Source organism: Synchiropus splendidus, chromosome 12 (genome assembly GCF_027744825.2).
Source record: "Synchiropus splendidus isolate RoL2022-P1 chromosome 12, RoL_Sspl_1.0, whole genome shotgun sequence".
Lineage (NCBI taxonomy): Eukaryota > Metazoa > Chordata > Actinopteri > Syngnathiformes > Callionymidae > Synchiropus > Synchiropus splendidus.
Window position 1 is genome coordinate 18415837 of NC_071345.1, and position 21159 is coordinate 18436995.

General features: G+C 41.1%; 1 protein-coding gene across 7 annotated transcripts in view; it reads left to right on the plus strand.

Moving 5' to 3' along the window:
* Positions 1 to 21159, plus strand: part of oxr1a (oxidation resistance 1a) — a 139747-nt gene that overhangs the window by 86836 nt on the left and 31752 nt on the right. For 5 of the 7 annotated variants that reach the window (XM_053881787.1, XM_053881786.1, XM_053881789.1 and 2 more), the window contains 2 exons: positions 9457 to 9539; positions 20113 to 20220. In XM_053881787.1, coding sequence (XP_053737762.1) covers positions 9457 to 9539; positions 20113 to 20220 — 191 coding nt within the window. The remainder of the gene's footprint in view (positions 1 to 9456; positions 9540 to 20112; positions 20221 to 21159) is intronic. The other 2 variants (XM_053881792.1, XM_053881793.1) reach the window with 1 other exon arrangement.

The following is a 21159-nucleotide window of genomic DNA, read 5'->3' on the forward strand; positions in this document are numbered from 1 at the left end:
CCACGTCAACTGATGGAGAGGGGTCAGCGGATGCTGAGGCACATAAGCGAAGAGGTCGCTGACTGCACAGCCAATTGCTACAGAGCGCCAAACTTCATGTGGCCTTCCATACCTCTTCACAAAGAAATTTTCCAAAGACAGCTGTTTGACTCATTTTGTGAGCTTGTGGATTACATTTTGATACTTAACTAAGAGAATCCAGTCATTTTTCAAAATAAAAGGTTTTTCAAAATAAAAGATTCAAACTCAGATAATACGTAAAACAGAAATAATTACTTATTTCTTGTGCGGCCCGGTACCAATTGATCAACGGACCGGTACCTGTCACCGACCCGGGAGTTGGGGACCACTGCTCTATACAATTGATCGAAGGTGGCGAAAATTTGAATTAAATTCACTGTATTTTCGGTGTCAATTACATTGAAGTACATTATATTCTGTATAGTTACTGGAAATGCTTGAAATAGGCTTTCAGCGCATCATTTTGACCATGATGACTGATTGGTTTGATCATGAATGTGCACAGCTCATCAGCAGTACCCTCTCATAGGTGACTGCGACTGCTGTAATAGGCTCAGTGGGATTCTTTTATTTTAGAATACATGTATTCAGTATTTAAACTTGGCACATTATTTGTTACCATGGCAACAGCCATGTAGATGCCGCTTGAATTTAAATTGCTGTGACTGCGAGAAGAGAATGACACACCTCAGTACAGACGAGTTGCTGATATTTGAAGCAGAGAATGAGGACCGAAATGTGAACAGTGTAAAGGATTAGAGCCACACTATCAGCAACACAACAGGAGTGTGATGAGTCCATGCAGGGAATGTGTTAATGAGAGGACAAGGCAGATCGAATGCCGCCTGCTCTGCCCTAGACAAGCACACCAACGCACACTTACTCTAAAGCAATAGAAAGGAAAAACTGCAGTTCAAGCAAGGTTACTCATAGAAGCTGTACACTGTATCAGTGGAGGCTGGCAGTGATACACAGCGGTGTCGAACAGAGTCCTGGCATACGGATGTTCCTTGTCACCTTCTGTTTAGTTTGACACCGCGCAAGAGTTGTGTGCTGTCGGTCACATGATGGCTGCTGCCACAGTTCTGCAAGAGGGTCACTCGTCTGTATCAGGCCTTGATAACCAACTCTGGGCCTCCAGTGAGCAGTCAAACAACACTTAAAAAAAAAAAAAAAGGTTTCATCACCTTCTGCGATTACAAAAGCTTCAGGTTGGAATGAAACTGCACATTAGGTGGGCGCATGTGATTGCAATCAAATATCTAACCCTCTAAACTCTGTAGTTAATATGCACATTTAACTCCAGCTCTCTGCAGGTCAGTAAGCAAATTGAATCTCCATGTGCACCATTTGTAATGGAGCCTCAACATATGACAAATTGAATGCTACTGCTGAACTGCTTGTATGGGAAAATTAAGCCACTGTTCAGCACAAGGCAACTTGGCCAAGAACTGACACTTATGGCGACACTACCGTGACAGTGAGTTCGCAGAGCGACTGACATGTGTTAATTATATTTGAAACATAGCTGGAAAACAACTAGATTTTTGTTACAACAGTAATTGGAGGCTTTTGGTATGCGAGAGTCTCACTCAAACTCCTGCTTAAAGCAAGTTGGTTTACTTTTTAGTTCATGTCCTGCCAAACCAGCTAAAATGCCTGGACATTATATGTGGTATAAATAATTCATCTTCTCAATTTGTGTTATGTCATTTTTGAGTTGCAATGATGTTGAAAAATCTGCTTCCTTTTTTCATCTTTTTTGCCTCCCATTCCATTTAGACAGTTACTATGTTGTCAAAAACTCACAATAGTGTTGATTAACTGGCATATATTGTGAATGTATTTTATCTCAGACAACGGGTTAAAAGCACTGACACATAGCACATTACTTTTTACAATTCTACCGCCATGAAGTCAAATTAAACCCAGGTGACCAAGAGTGCAGTGGTTAAAGTAAAGGACTAAGAGATACAACACATACTGCAGGTACCTGAGGAAAACTGCCCCACCTTTGAATGAATCAATCCAAACAAGACGCCCTTCCTGCTGTTTGGGTGCAGCATGGTCTATGTGGCCGGAGGGTTTTAAACTGACTTTCTTGTCTCAGTGAGCTTGTCAAGGATGTATTTCACTCAACTTTGTTTCCAAAACATTTATCCAGCTTTTAAAGACTATGCCAGGCTTTGGTCGAGGCCAGACAAAATGCTTCAGATCAGTTGAGTATATTTCATGAAACAATGCATCTCTTAAACATCATGTGCATTAGTATATAAAAATCACAGAATTCACTGTGGTCATTTCACCAATATTTTTACATCTGCAGGAACATATACTTCCCATGATTAAAAAATCTTTTTATTCTCACCAATTCAGCAAATGTCAAAACTTTCCCCTCTCAGCCATTGTTTCTCTGTTGCATCTTTATTGGCTGTGTTCCATTCCATTTTTTTTGTTTTTTTTTTATGTGTGTGTTTGTTTTTTTTAATCCTTCCGGAAATCCTTATCTGTGATGAGTCCACCAAAAGATTGCTCACCACAGCAACTTGACACCATGAGGACTGGGTGAACTTAAGTGTAATAATGCCTTGTTTATAGACTGTAATCATGCAACAGCTACCTGTGATAGATAAGAGGGGACTTCCTTTGACTCGCACATAAAAAAGCCTGCCTGCTCCTCTTCAGTATAATAAAGATGGCATGTTCACCTAGAGATTAATATGAATAGAACTAGACTGCTAGCTTATCGTTTAAGCCGTGGTGTCATTGTGTGATCGTCAGCACTTTTTTTCTCCAGTTTTATTTGAGTAAGCACTCTGCTGAACACATTCACTGATCACACTGTGGAGTTCATGTGAGGTGCTCCACGACTTAACACACAGGTCTTCATTCTTCATCTGAACTTTTACAGACCACTGTCCTCTATCTCACCTGGAGATGGTGATTAGTGACTGCAACTGCAGTATGTCTCTTCAGAAATTTTTAATATATGACTGTTAACCCCAAAGTTTCCACTCGGATGTTTTCAAAAGTTTCAGATTGAGGTGGTTAAGGAACCCTGCACACAGCTCCAAACGCCAACAGATCCGGTCATCGACACCTGAGAAAGGCTGGTCATCTAGCTAGCTATGAGTAGTTATTTCTTGGGCTATTTTTTGAGCGTTCCGAATGACAAGCTCGGACCGGTGGGTGTTCCTAAGCGGTAGCTACGCTCAGAGCCAGCTACTGAGGAACCAGCGGTCTCACTTTCATGAGCTCGGAAAACTCTCGCTTTAAATGGCGTGTTTAATTTTAAAGCGCTTCCCTGCACAGCATTTTCCCGTGCATGTGCTGCAGAATGCAAACTTTACATGACAGATTGATAGAACCTTCACAGCAGACATGCTGCTGCCGAGAGAACAGAGTAGTATTGTAGTATGATTTGTACAAATATACCAATGACAGAGGAGGCAGTTCACTTCATCTGATTAATTTGATTCCAGTTTCACAACTTCTGAATCTCACCTCTCTCTGTCTGCTGACCAGTATTTTGTTTGTTAAAGTTTCCAGTTTAACTGGCACCTGCTCAGTTAGCATTTGCCCCATCAACTGTTCAAGGTTCTTCTAAAAATAACATCCGGGTAGGTCTGCACTGCCTGCAGGCAGGGGACCGAGAGCAAAGGGAAATTGACTGCTTGTGTATTCTATCAGACTATGCAGGAATGTTCGGCAGATAGTTGTTGAGTGTCTTGTTCCTCTGCCTCACGTCGTCATGACTGTGTGCAAAGTGAGGGGACTTTTGAATTTAGACGTTGTGATTCAGTCTCAGCAGATTGCCTGGGCACAGCATGTTTGCACAGTGAAAAAGAGCAGCTTGTTCAGTACGCCAAAGATTTCCCAACCCTGACGTGTGATTTACATAATCAAATGTAAGTTCCGTCGCTGCTGTTTGCTTTAAGGTGTTCCTGCTTTTTTAGAAAGCTCAATAAACTGCAATGTTTTCAAACAGTTTAGTTTGTTTAATTGATTCATCAAAAGAATGCTTTCAAATGATAATTTATTCATAGATGATTGACAGTAAAAGCCTTCTTTGCTGCAGTTGTAATCTAGAGAGCCAACTTCTGAGTAACTGAAGGACAATATAAAGCTTAGCAAGTTATTCAGTTGGCTTGGATCATGTCATTTTTTTGTTTGGGTTCTGATTTTATCATAAGAGCAAAAAGAAAACACTTTTTGAAACGTAAGATGCTACATTTTTTTTACGACACTTCACTTGCTCCCATGGGGCTTTCCTAGCAAAATCACTGGGTCAAGCCTGAGGCAACACTTGCCCTCCATCTCTCATGGGCTCTGGTAGTTTAGAGTCATCATTAACAATAGTTGAATACAAATATAAACATTGCAACAGACTCAGTTCAGTTATGTTGTGATTCATGTGACTTTTTTACATCGCACGACCCAACAGTCTCTTGTGTTTTTGTGGAGCTGCTCACAGATGCATGATGCCCTGTGACTGAATCACTGAGAGGTTTGCAGACTGAGTGTGTTTTCTCCGTCACACACTCGCTCCTTTCACGGCTTGTGCGAGTCACACCACTTTTCTCGCTGGTGACCCAGTGGTAGTGTAATGGAGGCCATTAATGGCCGTGTTCTTTATGGGAATCTACAACACTAAGCAATGTGGCCACTCTGTTGTTTTACTTGGTTGAACAACAAATTAGATAACATTCAGGCACAGTTTACTCCGGTTAGACGTTTTTCCACGGTGCTGAGAAAAGAAAACTGCATTTGCCTTATCTCAAATGACAGTGGCCACAGGCCCATTGCTTTGCTGCTCCAGCCTCAGCGTCTTTGCATGCTCCCATTTCTGCCATTTAAGTAGTGATGTTTCATACTGCACGAGCATGGTGTCCCTGTCAGGATGGAAGAATGCTGGAGAAACAATCCCTCAGCAATTTTTTAAAAAAATTATCAAAGGATGAAATGGACTGCGACTGGCGGATCTGTTAGCTTTTGTCTCTAAACAACAGATTCTTGGATTATCATGGAGCCAACCACGTCGAGAGGTTTTGTTCTTTCATGTGTCCCTCTGTTGTGTTTACATCCAGTATCTGGTGTGTGTGAACAAGAAAAAAAACATCCAACCAAGGGTTATTTTTAGTCCACCATTTTACAATGTGCTTTCTGCTGCTAGTCCAGTTATGTTTTTACTGAATGAAATACTCATTCATGCTCTCATTCCTGGGGCTGTGTATTGGCTGGAATCTGGCCTTATGATCCTGATTGGAGCAAAGATTTGATATGTGTGCTTTATGTATCTTACATTTTGTCTCACATAGCCATGTCTGACAAGTGTTCCTGTAGGTTGTTGTTATCTTTTCATTTGCAACAATAAAAAAAAGTCTATTCAAGCGATTAGCCGGTTGAGCCACATAAAACCATGTGATTCTGTCTCAATACTTTTAATGGTGAGAAAATTAATAATGCCTGGCTTATGGTAACAATACCATTGTGATATTCATGTTCTAGTTTCTAATGATTTGTTCCCTACAGCAGTCTGTGTCGAATACATTTCATGTCCTCGGGCTTCCGTAGTCCTTTACAATCATCAATCAATGGAACAGATTTTGAAGGGAAAATCAATCACGAGTTTAACTACGTTTCAGCTTCAGGACATATTTAGCTGTGCGGGGGTCACAGGAAGGCTTTATTTAAGAACTAAGAAGGCAGGTATACTGGATCAGAAACTCTCTGTGTTGCAAGACAGTGCCACTTTCTGTTTACGACAATGCAGAAAGCTGCAATCTACTCTATCCTGTTACTATTGACATTGTCCTTGTCGATGTTTTCTGTGCGCCGTCTCATCATAACGGGTGTGATATTTACACCTTAATCAGCTCACATTTCCCCCCCTTCTCACTTTCTGTGCGGTCGTCCTGCGTCCCCAAAATAGCAACACTGGTGAATGACTCATGTTGGAGCGCTTAGTGAAGACCGATGAAAATGGAACAATGAAGTGCCTCCTGCAACAAAATACATACATATTAACGGGATTTCCTATGGGTGACAAATTCTCACACTTTTATTATTCAATCACCAGAAGTTACCAATCCACTTGTAGATCACTTTTATATAAATGCAAACTTCTGAGTGCGACTCGGTGCCTGAATCTACAGTATGAGAGTGTTCTTCAGAATCGGAAAGCTTTGTTGCCAATGTCAGTGAGAATCCTACCAACTCGGAAAGTGCTTTGGTACATTGTACAGTAATGAACAAAACAAATAATAATAGTAATTATTTAAAAAAAAGTAATAAATAAATAAAACAACAAGGCTGATCACACATTCATGAATCTGACCGCCAAGGGGAATCCTCTAATGTTCCTAGAGTCATCTCCCAATAGGCTAACTTATTTAATGTCCATCCTTTCGTTGTCTTTCATCTTTCATCTACTGGTTCTTTGTTCCATTCACACCCTTGGTTCACACCCTTGCCCTCTCCTCCATCTTTTTTTCTGTCGTCCCCCATTATTGCAATTTTTCTTCTTCTTTTGCAACCATACAGTACATCCTCTAATGAGACATTAATACCCATAGGCTGAATGCACACAATTGTTTTTATAATAATACTTTTTTTATCATAAAATTTTATCATCATCATGATATCATGGCAACATCTAACAGCAGATACAGTGTTGCTGCAGCGGAATTTTCAATTTCCTCCTGAGGCTGAGCGGTGCGGCAGTTCTCTACTCACGTGAGGATGGCTATATCGCAAGTTACTTGATGGATTTCAAGAGGGTCTCACCATACCATTGTGGGTCACTATTTGCTGTGGACTTGAATGAATGGATGTCAGCGGCAGCTGCTCTATGCAACATTTGGTAACCACTTGTTAAATAAATATCAAGTTTGTAATTCCATATACATTTTTGTGTTTTACTCAAAGCAAGATCAGTGTTAACCTATAGCAAGAAAGAAGGTGAACACTGGTATCAGATCAGTATCGGTCGATACGCATTAGTCAAAAGCTGCTTTTAGGAATTGACCTACAATTCATTGAGGTTTTCTACTTACATCCTTTGTAGGGTATTTTTTTCCTGTTTCAGTTTGTATAATGATTTCAAGAATAGAATTTGAGATCATTTTTCACATTATTTCTAATATTTCTTTAATAGCATCAAGGAAGTGTGTCCAGGTGGGTCCAGAGTCAAAGTAGACTGAGACATGAGATACATTGGGGGCAGCAGACAGCTGGCTCAATTTAAACCCTAAATAAAACTGGCAGTCTGTCAGACACAATCGGGTTCTACCAGAGACGTGAAATATTGACTTTCTCATCTCTACACTTAATTTACTATTATAATTAAACAAGCAAATGATGAATTAGGAGACAAACTACAATAATAAGTTCCATCATAAAAGTTTCAAGAGAGACCAAGTGTTCAACACATGGAATAAAATGAAAATGGATTAATTGTGATTATCGTTATCACCGAAATGAGAAAATTGTCTTTTTTTTTTTTGTCTGTCGCACATCACTAATGACAAGACAATCAGGTTTTCGCTTCAACGAATAAATGCAAAATAAAGAACATATACAAGTATAAGTACTTGATCCTGACAGATGAGCCTTGCCTCAGCATGTCATTTTCAAGGCTTCAGGAGACTCGGGATCATATAGTATTTTCGTTGTTCTTCAAACAACAGTGGTTGAGTTGGCTGTAGCTTCTTTCAGCTTTAGTCTGCATCTTTAATATAGAATGAGATGTTACGTCACGCCGCTTTACTGGAGGAATGTGATTAGAAACAGAACAAGCAAACAGACAACCCATTATTGCCCAAGTCTGACTAAGATTGGACATTTAATGTGAATGGAGCTGCTCAGTCCAACTGTTGGAGAGAAATAGGAATTTGTCTTTGGACGATGCAACCTGGATAAGTCAGTTAGTAGCTTGATTGAGCCTCTACTGCGCCAACAAAAGTCAACTCCTCAGGAAAAAGTGAAGACAATCATAGTATAGTAATATATAAGTGTGTGTTAATTGTCGTGGTGCAGGAACTGTGTGTTTGTTGATTTCAGTTGTGAGTTGAATACACAAACCTGATATCAGCCATCTTGAGTTGTGCCGATCTGTAGATTTGTCTTCTCAATGGTTTTGTTTTCATTTAAGGTAAAAACTCATTGGTTGTTCCACATAAACAAGACTTTTTCACTGAATCACCTGCTATGCTTGCTTCCTGGGAGACTAGTCTCAGGGATGCACTGCTGCCCCTAGTTCAGCATCTAGTGTTCACACTTGCGCATCTGCTTTAGCCCATCAAATCAGATATTTTCCTGCTTAAAATAGTATTTGGATCCCGTTGATCTTAACAAACTGCTGTTCTGCTGCTTCCAATGGTGACACCTTAAACCTGTAAATAATGTGTATTCAGTAGGGATGCACCAATCAAACACCCGCTCAATGGATCTCCACTGATATCCATATTACTGCTGGATTGGTGATCAGCCAATCTATTTAGTTGAAAGATAAAGCCAAGTTTATCTACCTCTGCAACCTTTCTAAACACCTCCTATTTTGAGTGTCGGGCATTTGAAGTTAATCAAGCTGCTTGTTAAAGTTAAGGGGTGCCATTTGCCAGCTTGTGGCCCGATGTTGGCTCGTGAAAAACCAAGCTTGGATGGACATGTAGAAGATGAAAAAAGTACAGTTCCTACAGGGAAAAGGCTAAAATACTTCCAGCTGCGGTGGGAATCTTCGCAATTGGGGAAGCTAATATTGTTTTCTCAGAGTATAGTTTTGTGTCTGGGCGAATTTGAAGACTTCAAACACCTTCTTAAACATTTTCCTTAATGTGTAGGTAGCTGTTCTACTTCAAACATCAAAATAAAGAAAAGCCCATCCTTGACTACCACCCTCTTGCTGAGATAATCCACACAGTATTCCCATTACCCAACCAAAGCAAAGCACCAAACCCTCCCCTCACCATCATTCCACCCCCACTTCCCTTTCCATTTCTATCAAGCTTTAGGAATCACAGTTTTCAACCGTATCCATCCTCCTATCGCGTGCAGATCTGCGCTCTGATGGAAGTCCGTCCTGCCTCTCCCTGTCCTGAGAGGCGACAGGGAGAAGAGGGCGACCGAGAGGTGAAGCGCTCTCAACAGCTGTCATTGCTGTGTATGTTGAGCGAGGAGGAGAACATAGAGAGGAGGAGAGAGAGGCTGGCGCGAACGGTGCAAGAGAGAGCGAGAGCAGCAGGGTAGGAGCAGAGTGGGAAGGAGAAGCGTAGCGAGAGAGAAAGCTGTCCGGCGCTCTCCGCTCACATCGCTGGCTGGCTGGCTCACTGTTGACGAATGAGCTGTCTACCCACGGGGCTGGGAAACGGCAGCTTGTGACGAGCTGGGGAGAGGGGAACATGAATGTAATGCGTACCTTGCCTCGCTTGCTTACAGATACCGGCCAGAAGAAGACCCCTGAGAAGAAGGATGGAAGGCGCATGTCGTTCCAGAGACCCAAAGGAACCATTGAATATTCTGTAAGTAGCAAACTCTGCTCCTTCTGTAACATCGTTATGTCTTTCTGGCTTTTTCTTCCCCCCCTGCTGCTGGTGCTGCTTTCATCTATGTGCGCGCGTCTGCCGCTTGTGTCTTCTATTGACCTGACTAGCTTCAGTCACAGTGTAGCTGTTGTGTTTGTGTTTTGAGGGCACCGTGTCCAACCATGCTTCAGATTGTCTGAGCCCTTTTTCGAAAAATTCTGTCTGACACGTGTGTGAAATTCTTGACGTAAAGCAGGGCAGGGTGATACCTGCCTCCAGGATTGTTCTCTCAGCCACGTTCAGCTCCATTTTGCATGATCGTGTTTATAGAAAAGAGAGAGAATAAGTAACTGCTCTGTTTGTATCTCCAGCTGGAGACGGACTGGCGGGCGGGCTGGATGCCTACCAGGATATGCTTTTGTTTTTCCATCTATTCTACAGTGTGTACCATGTATCGATAAGCATTCCACAACAGTGCTCATGGATGACCTTCCAACTGTGTTGTCATTTGTATTGATTTAGTTGCTGGGTCCAAACAAGGGAGGGGAAGAGAGAGAGGCAGAGAGAGAGAGATAGTAGTGGCTCTGGTCCCCTGCATGAGCTGAAAATGGAGCCGGTGTCCGCTTTCCCTTGTTGTGTTCTTGAAATGACCCTCAAATGTTGTTGCAGTCAGACTGCTTCTCCTCGCCTCTCTCCGTGGCAACAGTGAGGAGTGGGATCGCTGTGGCTCATCTGCTACAGTGTCTGTCTGCTGAAGACTAATGGAGGCTGAGCAGAGTCTGTGGTCTCTCCCTCCAGTTTCGTCTCTCAAACTATAGAGCTTATTACTGGATTTGTCGTTGGCTTCAGTGCGTTCCACTCCCTTCCCCCCATCTACAACACCTAAGCAACACTGACATCACCATCACGTCAGTCATCCAAGACCGGCAGATTGACACAGCTTTGGTTTACCTGAGCAGATGGTGACAGATATTTTAATATAAGGGGAAGTGGAAGGGGAAGAAAGTCGGTGGGAAATCAGGAAATATTTGTTTTGTGCCAGATTAGAGTCTCATCTCTGTCACTGCACATACCAATACTGCTCTTGTCAGCCATCAGTCTTCCCCCCCCACATTACCCCTCCTAGATCGCTGCTAGCAAGATGGATGGATTGAGTGCTAATGATTGTGTCCTGTAGCCTGACATGCGACTGTGGTGCGTCGCCAGGAAGCTCAGGGCATCAATGTTTAGACCAGCATAACAGAGCATACCTGTGTTCCGCTCACCGGCCAAGTGATTGAGAAACAGCTTTATCTTAAACTTATCGCCTGTGCTGGGGGATGGCCGCAGCTGTTTCTTTATTTGGCCTGCGAGCTGATAACTTTATAATCCATCACCCATCGTGTGCAGGAGGAAGATGTGCTTCCTCTTATGCTTTCTTATCAATACCATCAACCTCCCTTCTCTTTTGCGCTCTGCCTCACACACACCAGCTTCTTTGGTCCTCCCCTTTTCCCTTCTTAACCTGAGTTGCTGCAAACAGCTGCCAGGGCACTGATAACACCGGTCCATTCAGCCGGTTCCAGCTATAGGTTGACCTGCATCCAATCATTTTGAAAGTCCAGCAGAACAACAGACTTGGAGGAAGTTGAGATGCCGGACTTGGATTTGAAGAGCAATGCCCATGTGAGACCCTCATGAGAGGCTCTCACCTCCTCCAACTGGAGCTTGGGAAGAAAAAGCAGGCCACTCAGATTAATCAACTGGGCCCCCATTTTGATCACAACCCAGACTTGCACCGGATGCTGCAGGTGTTTTGCTATTTTCAGCCTAAACTCGTTACTGACAGACAAACCCAAACGCCACTCTGCTCATGCCAGAAGTGGTTTAGAACTAAAAGGTTCCCTTCCCAGCCCAGAAGACCTTAAAATCTGCCTAATTAAAGTCCAACTTCCACCCCTTCATCAGGAGATTATCTTCTCAGTCAAAAAGTCTTCAAACTCCCTCCAAGGTCAGTTTAGTATCATGTTATATGGTCTTTTTTTTAAGCTCTACTGCCACAAGTGAAATCAGTTTAGTCCATCTTTTACCGAAGATAAAAAAAACTGATTGTGTCTTTTGGTAACATTTATGACCCAGCTCAGATAACCAGCACCCCAAAACCAGGGTACCTCCTCTTGCCTGGCTCACCAACACCCTGATACTCTGACCCTTAAAATCATGTCTCCGCACAAGCATAACAAGTCTTGTTGTACTATAAACGCCCGTAAATTATATATTTTTTAGCTTGTTAATCATTGTATAAATTGGTTGCAGCATTGCCAAAATTGAGGGTGAGAGAAATTGTTCTTACACATTTTGTAACAAATGGTTTGTAAAAAAGAGGAATAGGATCAAGAATGTCTATTGACCCATAGTCTCGCGAGCAGGTTCAATGTTTTCTGTGTTCCTTTTTCGAAACATGCCTTACTGTTCAATGATTTTCATGTAATTAATAGTGAGGAAAAATGTAGTCCCCATACAGTAGATTGGAATCCTATCATTTTTTTGGCCAGACTTTTCAAGGCTGTAGAAGTGCTCTCAGGAGAACTGGCACAGCAAAGCTCTCATTATGTTTTGTATAGTTGACACTGGAGAGCAGTTGTTCCGGGCTGTCTGGATTCCGGTTTGTAGGTCTGCAGAAGAAAGAGGGAAGTCGCGGGGTTCCTTTTATTCACCATAGGCTGCCGTGTGTGTGAATCATCAGGTAGTCATTTCCACTTTTATGCATTCCCATTTGTGTCTCTCTGACATGAAAACCTTTGTTGCTCAAGGCAATGTTCTGTTCTAATGCAATTGATTCTGTGTACTATTTTAAAACAATTTCACAAATCAATTAGTGGATTCAAATTTTTGGAGGGTGGGGATCCATGGAAAGCATGGAGTAGGGGAAAAACAACACTGGCCGGCTTTATGATTGGAAGGGAATACATAGTTTTAAGATCAGCAGATTTTTTTGGCCAACCCTTTAAACCACAAAAGGAATGAAGTTAGGGATGTTTTCATAACATAGCTTTAGAGTATGAACTGCACAGGAGGTGAATTCCAAACTTTGGACAATACTAGCTTGAGCCAGAATATTAGCCACCTGGCTTTAAAGTTGACACAGAGTTAAAACATGCTGTTGTAAATGTTAAGTGTTTTTGATAAATTACAGTAAATGAATAAACAGTAAATCATTAATGGGCCACCAAAAATGTTTATAGTTCAATCTACACACGTGAGTGCTGCTGTATGAGTCAGAAAGAGCTACTGAAGCTTGCATTGATATTATTGGTCATTTTTCCACGTGCTTGTAGCTATTTTTCATGTATGTTAATGAAGCTATCATGAGCCGCCGTCAACTGAAACACAACAATGCTTGCAATATTTTCAAATCTTCCTCAGGAAAAATGTGGCTTCTATTTTTCTGTATTGCATTTTTGTCCTTGTATAAGCATAGGGTTAAGGTTAAGCATTTTAGTATTTCTATTTTAGGGCTTTTCAATTTTGATCATGGTCATTTGAAAAACGATTGCGGCGAAATGTTGATGTATTTGACCATGACAATGTAATTTGTAACTAGATTCTGTTTATTTTCGTGCACTGGTTGTGATAAATTACATTAGACTGCCTTTATATTAGCAGTGTAAACTGATGTCTGTTTAACTGATGATACAGTTTGAATAAGCTTTTAAGCTAAGCTAAAATATTTTATGCCTTGGTGTTTTCTTTTTTCCTTTAAGCCCCAATTTCATGTGACCATCAATGACCATGTTATGGCTGGCTCAGGTGACAGCTGAAGACATCTAGGTTCGGTGCAATTACGGATGCACCAAATATATTTGGCTGAATAATGAAAGAAAGGCAACATTTAGCTTCGGTGGCAAAGAGTCACCGCATGTCACATGATCAAACACTGTGCAGCGCAACCTGAACAATGATTTTCGCTTCGAATCGACAACATAATCTAGGGTGTTTTCCAAACCGAAACATGTGGCGTGGAGGTGAAAAGAGATCGCATACAAAATTCTGGCAACCCACCTCACCGTCACTCTTGAAGCACCAAGAAAAACCCCCAAATAAATGTATTTATTTATGGGTGCATTGTAGTGCGATTCCCAAGTCCAACTGGAGGATCACCAGGAGCGGAACCTTTTACACATCCGTCAAGTATGTTTGTGTTTACTAAGTGGGTGTCTTCAGTGATTACAAGCAGAACACACTTGCCATGGAGGAATCATGTGAGTGTTTACTCAGCTTTGCCTGACTACATTTTTACAAAACCTTAAGAGTGGAGGCAAACTGTTATAAGCTATGACGACTTGTCTGGGCAAAATCTTCTTTTGACGTTTATGGACTATGTGAGCTGCTAATCGCAGAGCCATTAGGTCGAACATGTCTGAAGTGACCCTGGCACAACAATCAATGCGCAGAATGAGGGAGACTAGTAGTCATTACATTTAATGGCATTTCATTTAGCCCATGCTTTATCCAAATCGACTTACAACGAGACAGACATAGTGTTGTGACTGTAGTCTGAGGGCCCCCCACTGGTTGTTCCTTGATATGGTGTCTCTCAGACCACCTTCTCATTGGTTGCGGCAAAACTGTCTGCATTTTAATCTGTGGTTTTAACCACTCCTTTTAACTCAGTATTATCAAAATACATATGGAATCTGTCACTCAGATGTCTTTTGGCAATACATAAAATGTTGGGGAAGTCGAACTCTGCACTAATAAATGACACGTGTAAAAGTTATACAACCGAGTTTAGTCAGCAATGTTCGGATTTCCCAATTGACAGCAATATGGTGAATTGCAAATGTCTGTTTGGCGTTTGACTTCCCCCTTTTATCACTGCTGACTCTTCATTGACAAACACGCAAAGGAGAAAGTACTGGTTGTGAATTTTAGAATTCAAACAGACCTAGTATCAATACGTATGTTATAAAATGTAAGTGTTCACTTACGTAAATAGTGTTCGCTTAAATATCTTGAATGTTCATTAATTAGTGTGTAAATGGGGAAAGTACACGGGAAGTACAACTACTTGCATTATGTCTGTGTGCTTTGTACAAGTTCAGGAATAATCAGTCACACTCGAAGGTAGATTAAGTGAAATCATTGATGAGTTCACCCTGGTAGGATATTTGTGTCACAAAGATATGCAAGGGAAATATAATTATATAAAAATGACTTGCCTAGCAAAGTGAACCTCAACAATATCTGTCTGCTGACTGCGCAGTTGTTTATCATTCAATAAATAATAAAGCTCATTGGTAGGTTGATGTGTAGAAAGTTTCTTTGGGACTTGGATTTATTTGGTCAAAAGAAGAGGAGGGATGCATGATGAAAAACTTGACAAAAAATGGCTACTTCGAAAGTTGTTGGAGGACTGCATGAAATCCTCTTGGTATTATCAGTGTCTTGACAAGAGTAATGAAGAGTTGCAAAGCTGAAGTGGTTGAATTCTTCAGCCGTAAATGCTGTTCAAAACAAATTTGTACTGAAGCGCTCATACAATATTTTTATTGGCCAGCCTAGTCCAAAGACCTAAACTGCACTGACAGTATATATATTGATTTGGAGTAGGTGTCTTCACTTGGAAGCCTGACTGAACTGGAGGTGTTTTCTATAGAGGGATGGGCCACCTCAAGGACCTGTCTGTAGCTGTAGCAGGCACCTTCTGGATGTCATGCTAGGAAAAACAGTCTTCACTAAGTATTAATAGATGGATTACTTTTGCCCCCTCTAATTTATTCACGTCTATCTTTCTTTAAATGCACGCACAAATCTTTCTGTTGGACCAATGAAAATGTTTCCATAGGGTGTAATGTGAAAAATGTAAACAAAGTTGCTGATGAAAAAAAACCTAAAAATCTCCAGGTCTGCTGAGAAAGCCTTTTAACTGTTTCACTGTTAACTTTTAAACAGTCTTATGTTGTACATACTTTTAGTCAAGGTACTGCAAATTTCCAAAGACAAAACACATAAACCAGTCAGAATTTGCGGTTTGAAAATCAAATGTGATGTACCACAGACGTGGAGCAGAGATCAGCTGCACTTTTGTGTTGGTCAAAGTCATCGTATGGCTGCTCTTCAGCCCCAGGCGATGAAGCCTCCCTGTTGTGGAAAAGATTGGGATTCATGAGATGAAAAGGCAGAGTTCATTAGATGAGGACCGTCACATTAGGCCTTAAACATACAGACATGGAATAGATTTCTATCACACTTCTTCAAGGACCAAAGGAACCTTGAAATGGTTCCTCGGCCGACCTTTCACATTGAGGGTGTCTGGCACATAAACAGGATGACTCTCAATAGTTCATCCCTAGTTTGAGATGAATAATGGAAATTATCGCCGGTATAAGAAGCTGTCTGTCATTAGTAGCTATGATCCTGATTGTGTTTACTGTCTTTCCTTCCTTTCCATCTTCTCTCATTCTTCATCAAATATGTCAATAGCGGTTCTTTATCAGCAGGTTCCATTTGCATGTCCCCTGTCCTCTGGTACTTAATTGAGTTACAGATAGCTAGATCAATGGCTGCATCTCTGAGATTTGCTGGTGTCAGATATGCTGGCGATGTGCACCACGAAACTGCTGTTCTATTGAATGTGCACTCACTGTTTTATTCATTGTTGTCCACATATTTGCCACGATAATCCCACTTCCTGACTTTGTTTACTTCTTTGAACGGTGGATATTTTCACTCTATTGATTCGCCATGCTCCTGTTACAGTAGTCGTTTGATTCGCATCCAAGTAAGTGTTGTAGCTGACTCTAAAAACATCCAGTCCGAAATATGTTTCCTCAATGGTTTGCTCCAGTTGCGAAAACTAAACCTCCCTTCCAGGAAATAAAACCAGGCAGTGCCCTCTGCAGCTATAAATGTCCTTTAAAGATGAAAGCTCTATAGGCTGGGTTAGGACCAGCAATGGAGAAAGCTATAAAGCTAAAAATAAATAGTTTGTGCATGAGACAGAGGCAAAACGCACCTTGGGAGAATCAATGCTCGGTGCAGAAACTGGCCGGATGAAAGACTCCAGCGCTGTAGGCACTCAGTTGATCATTAACCCTTGATATTTTGAACCAGAATAGCAGCATTTATTGTTCCCTACAAAGCCTTAATGATCCGGGAGTCTCCAACGGTGTGTGTGCCCGCAGTGTCTTTAAAACTACAGTCCGTCACTAGACAGATGTTTATCAGGATCTGAGCTAATATGACACTATTTATGAGGCTGATTAGATAACAAATATATGCTGTTAGATAATTCTATCTGTTGCTTGTCAACTCCCTCGTGACTCAACCTCTTTGTTTCAGGAGCCAAAGAGGGTTATCTTTGCATGATATAATAGCCACATTCGTGTTATCCTAAAGTACTCTAGGACAATAAGATATGATTTTTCTACTCCATGTAAAGTAGTTTGGTCATACAAGAGTTGCTCGATTATAGACAACTGGCATGTCAGGCCTGATCTCTTAACTACACTCAATTCATCCTTGACTTATTCACATTTTAAGCATTTCTTAAAGTATTGTCATATGTTTTTCCCACCTACAGCATGTTGAATTGACAGGTATCTTTTGGCCAGTATGAAATTTTGGTCTCCCTAAAACTGGCTTTTTCGGCTCGTACTGCCTATATGTATTTATTATGTTCCCCCACTGTTCGTCCTTTCCTTGCATGAAGAACTTGTGTAATACCGAGGGAAAATGTATTGAAAAGAAGACTATTTGATAGATAGATAGATAGATAGATACTTTATTGATCTCTGAAGAGAAATTCCCATTTCCCATTTTACTTGAAACGAATAGAAAGCAATGGCAGCTACCCACACCACCTGTGGCGAATCATCTGTTGTCTGTCTGCTGTTTGATATGAAGCTTTGTGCAGCAGAGACTGTAAGTTGCCAGAAATACGTCTGATAATATATATGTATTAATAGAGCTGTCTGAAATGGCAACTGTTCGCTTTAACTTTGAGGTGGAATTTTCATGTGTTTGACCAGCAGGCCAATGTGTGTGAAAGTGAATGCCTAGAAATAACTTCCCTACATTGAGGCTAAATCACTTTTCTCAAACTACCGGCATGTTTGTTCTTTATCTATTAAAAGCTCCACTCATGTGTATTTATACCCCGCAACTGATGGCATCAACATTTTCATTTAATGATGCTTAAGGTCAGATGTGCTGTAACGGTCAGCACACCCTGAGACTTTGCATGTAGAAGGTTTTCCTCTTGTTTAGCATGTTCCAATGGTAAGCGCAAACTGCATGTGTTATTGTGCACATCTGTGTACTGTAATTGATATGTTATACATAGATGCTTGCTGCATTTGTGACATGTTAGATACTAACATTTTCTTTCTGTACAGAGCGGTTATTTTGTGTATTAAGCTGCAAACTCTAACTGAAAGTTAATGCGAATAAAATGACAACAAAAAAAAAATTCATGCATATACTGTAGCATTGTACTGCTTCATCGTGATTTTCCCTGTTAAAATGATGGCTCTTGTGTAATATTATAATGTGTTGTATCACCGCTGCTGCATTGGGGTACATATTGTATTTGTGGATATGGATTGGCTGATCTATTTTATAGCATGTAGTGCAATTTGGGTGACAATTGCGTCCAGATTTATGCTTTATTGAATTATGCCGTTTCTTGGGTGCTGTCCTTGATCTGTATTGGTTTGGTCAGAACCACACCGCAAAAATCAGTTAGCGTCTTGGTGCAGGAGTTGGTTTGAGCGATTTAAATACTAAACTGAGATCAGCAAGTGTTTACTACAGCTATAACTAACGTGTATTTGGTTTTTGTTTGGTGTTTTTGTTTTTTTCTCCCCATCTCACTTCAGTGTGCTGGCTTTATTTGCTTTTATTCTGGCTTGTTTACCCCACGGCTGGCACTCCAGTCGGTGTGTGTACTTCTCAAGGCATGTTTTCAGTGTTTCGAGTGTTTCAGTATGTGTCAACCGTTTAGTGCCTTCGACTGAAGTGTCTGGAAACTTTCTGTGATTATTATTAACGCTCAGGTTTAGTTGTTCCCCCAGATTTTCACTCTAGGGCTCATTAAGATGGTACATGATTCAACAAAATACCATTACCTTGCCCTTATGATGTCCTGCTGTGTCTGCCCTGCTGCTTTCTCCTCTTGTTTTTGCCCCGCTACTTAAACGTCAGCCTTATTTGTGGAAGAGTCCCGTCAGGCATGTTGGAGGCTCGACTGGTTTAGAGACAGGCAGCACATCTGCGATGCATGGATGTAACTGCTCGAGACAAGTAAATACACCTGTGTCTCACTGCAGGGGTGCAGCAGCTGAGAGCTAGCACATGAAGCAACGACTTCAGCCTTCAGCTATGTGCTGTTGTGGAATGCTTCACATAACCACAAATTACAACCCAATGAGAAAGGGGAGACCAACTCCCAGGTAGTCCCAATATCAAAATTAAACTGGAGAACGTGTCATTGACACCTTTAAATTTGTGATCCAAAAATGCTGCATCATAATCTTGATTCACATGTAGACTTTTCATTGTGACACCATCATGCTGTCACTGTTGACTGTATTTAGTTTGTATTAAATATATATAGTTCTACTCATTTATTTGGCATCATATTGTGTTTTTCAGATATTGTGACTTAGTTTGTTGGTGTGGTACTCGTGGTCTTTTTGAGACAAAAATATTTTATTTGTTTGAAAAATATTGAGTTCTAGTAATGTTTTACTTTACATTTTTTTTCTCGGTTAACAAAATATACTGGAATGTATGGAGGTTCTTCATGGCCCAAATGTTTCAGTCTGTCAGCAGCAAAAACATGTATTTTCATGAAGTTCATGTTTGTATATGTTGCTGTTGCATAGGTGCATCTTTAATGAGTACTGTTTGTCTTTACTGTTTCTGCTTTTGGATTTCCCCGATCTGGGACTAATAAAGGTAATCTAATCTAAGACCATGACATAGACTGATAGTTCCACATTGAGAGAAGCATTCACACTTTCAATTATTAAATTATTTCATTTTGTTGCTCACAATGTTCCATTAAAGGCAGAATGTCATCATGTTTCTGATCCAGGTGGCAGTTGAAGTAGCGATCCCGTCGAGGCAGAGACTTTGATAGCACCAATCTGCATTTTGACACATGTGACTGAGAAAAGATGTAAAAAAAAAATAATCTGATCATTTATGATTATGGTGATTTCACGGTTTAAATATGTGCAATTGTGTCTAAGAAAAATGCTTACTCTTTTGTTTTCCATTGAGAAAAGGAGATGCTGCTTCATGGATGAATAAGATTATACACAACTGGCATTCCTGCCAGTTTGTAATTCCTATGTGTATCCAATGGGAACTTATTTCATTTCAACAGTCGTCAAATTCACTAGTGCCTCTCCAAATTCAAACACTCCAAAATTAAACAACGCATGACCTGCTTTAAAGCGACTATAGCTACTTCTCTCTCTCTCTCTCTCTCTCTCTCTTCTTTGTTGATTTTATGTGGGAATCCTCTCTTTAGGGTCAGGAACTGTGATTTATTGTGTCTGTCCTCTGTTTTGTGATCCAGGTGGAATCGCGGGACACATTGAACAGCATAGCGCTCAAGTTTGACACCACGCCCAACGAGCTGGTTCAGCTGAACAAGCTGTTCTCCAGAGCGGTAGTTCCCGGCCAGGTGTGACCCGTCGTGCACGCCTTCTTTCAATACACGGATCTGCATCGCTACATCACTGTCTTGCTCCAACCTCAGCACTAACACCCACTACGCCACCATCACCGCTCTCTCACTCCAAAGAGCTATGGGTTTTACTAACTTGGGCGTTCATGCAGAAGGAAGGGAATATTTTAAGGCCACAGTTGTTGCTGCATCTGTTTATTTCCTTCAAGTAAAAAGGTGAATAAACCTTCCTCGGAGGTACATTTTGCTGACTCACTGCTCACATCCCTGCTATCTGTCACTGAGTTAATTGCTTGCTAATTGCAGTGTCACTTGTCCCATTAGGGTGCAATTCATTATAACAGACCTGCTTCTGATACACGTCTGGCTTAACTTAGCCTGGCCACATTAATGATAGACTTTCCTGAGAACAATATGCCGCACTGACCAGTCAGCCATATTATTATGACCTCTTAGTCCAGCTTTTGTTATAAGGGCCAAAGGAGACGCACTACAGTTGTGTTCGTTGTCAGCACATGTCAAAGGGTTCCTACTATAGAACCCAGGACCCTGTTGCACCCCAGAGGAGCCACATTTCTTCAGCTTCATCAGTAGTAGTAGTAACTACGGATTGATGCTGTTTTGGGGGGTATGGAATCCCTCAAATTGGCTACTGGTCTGACTGAAGCCATTTCAGAAGCAACCGGCGCAAGTTATACCAATTGTTAGGCAGAGCCTGCAACCATAACCTCATAGTCCTCTGTCACCATTGTTATCCTATGTTTTACATCAGCACTAGATGCAGTGCTGTGAATGAGAGCCACAGACAGTTAACGCATGGAAAAAAAGACTGACAATGATTGACAGTCACATGCTCGCATGGTTTGACATCGCAATTTTAGTCAGAATAAGATTACGCGTTTAGCTTTACTGTGCACTAAACCAACCAATGAATCT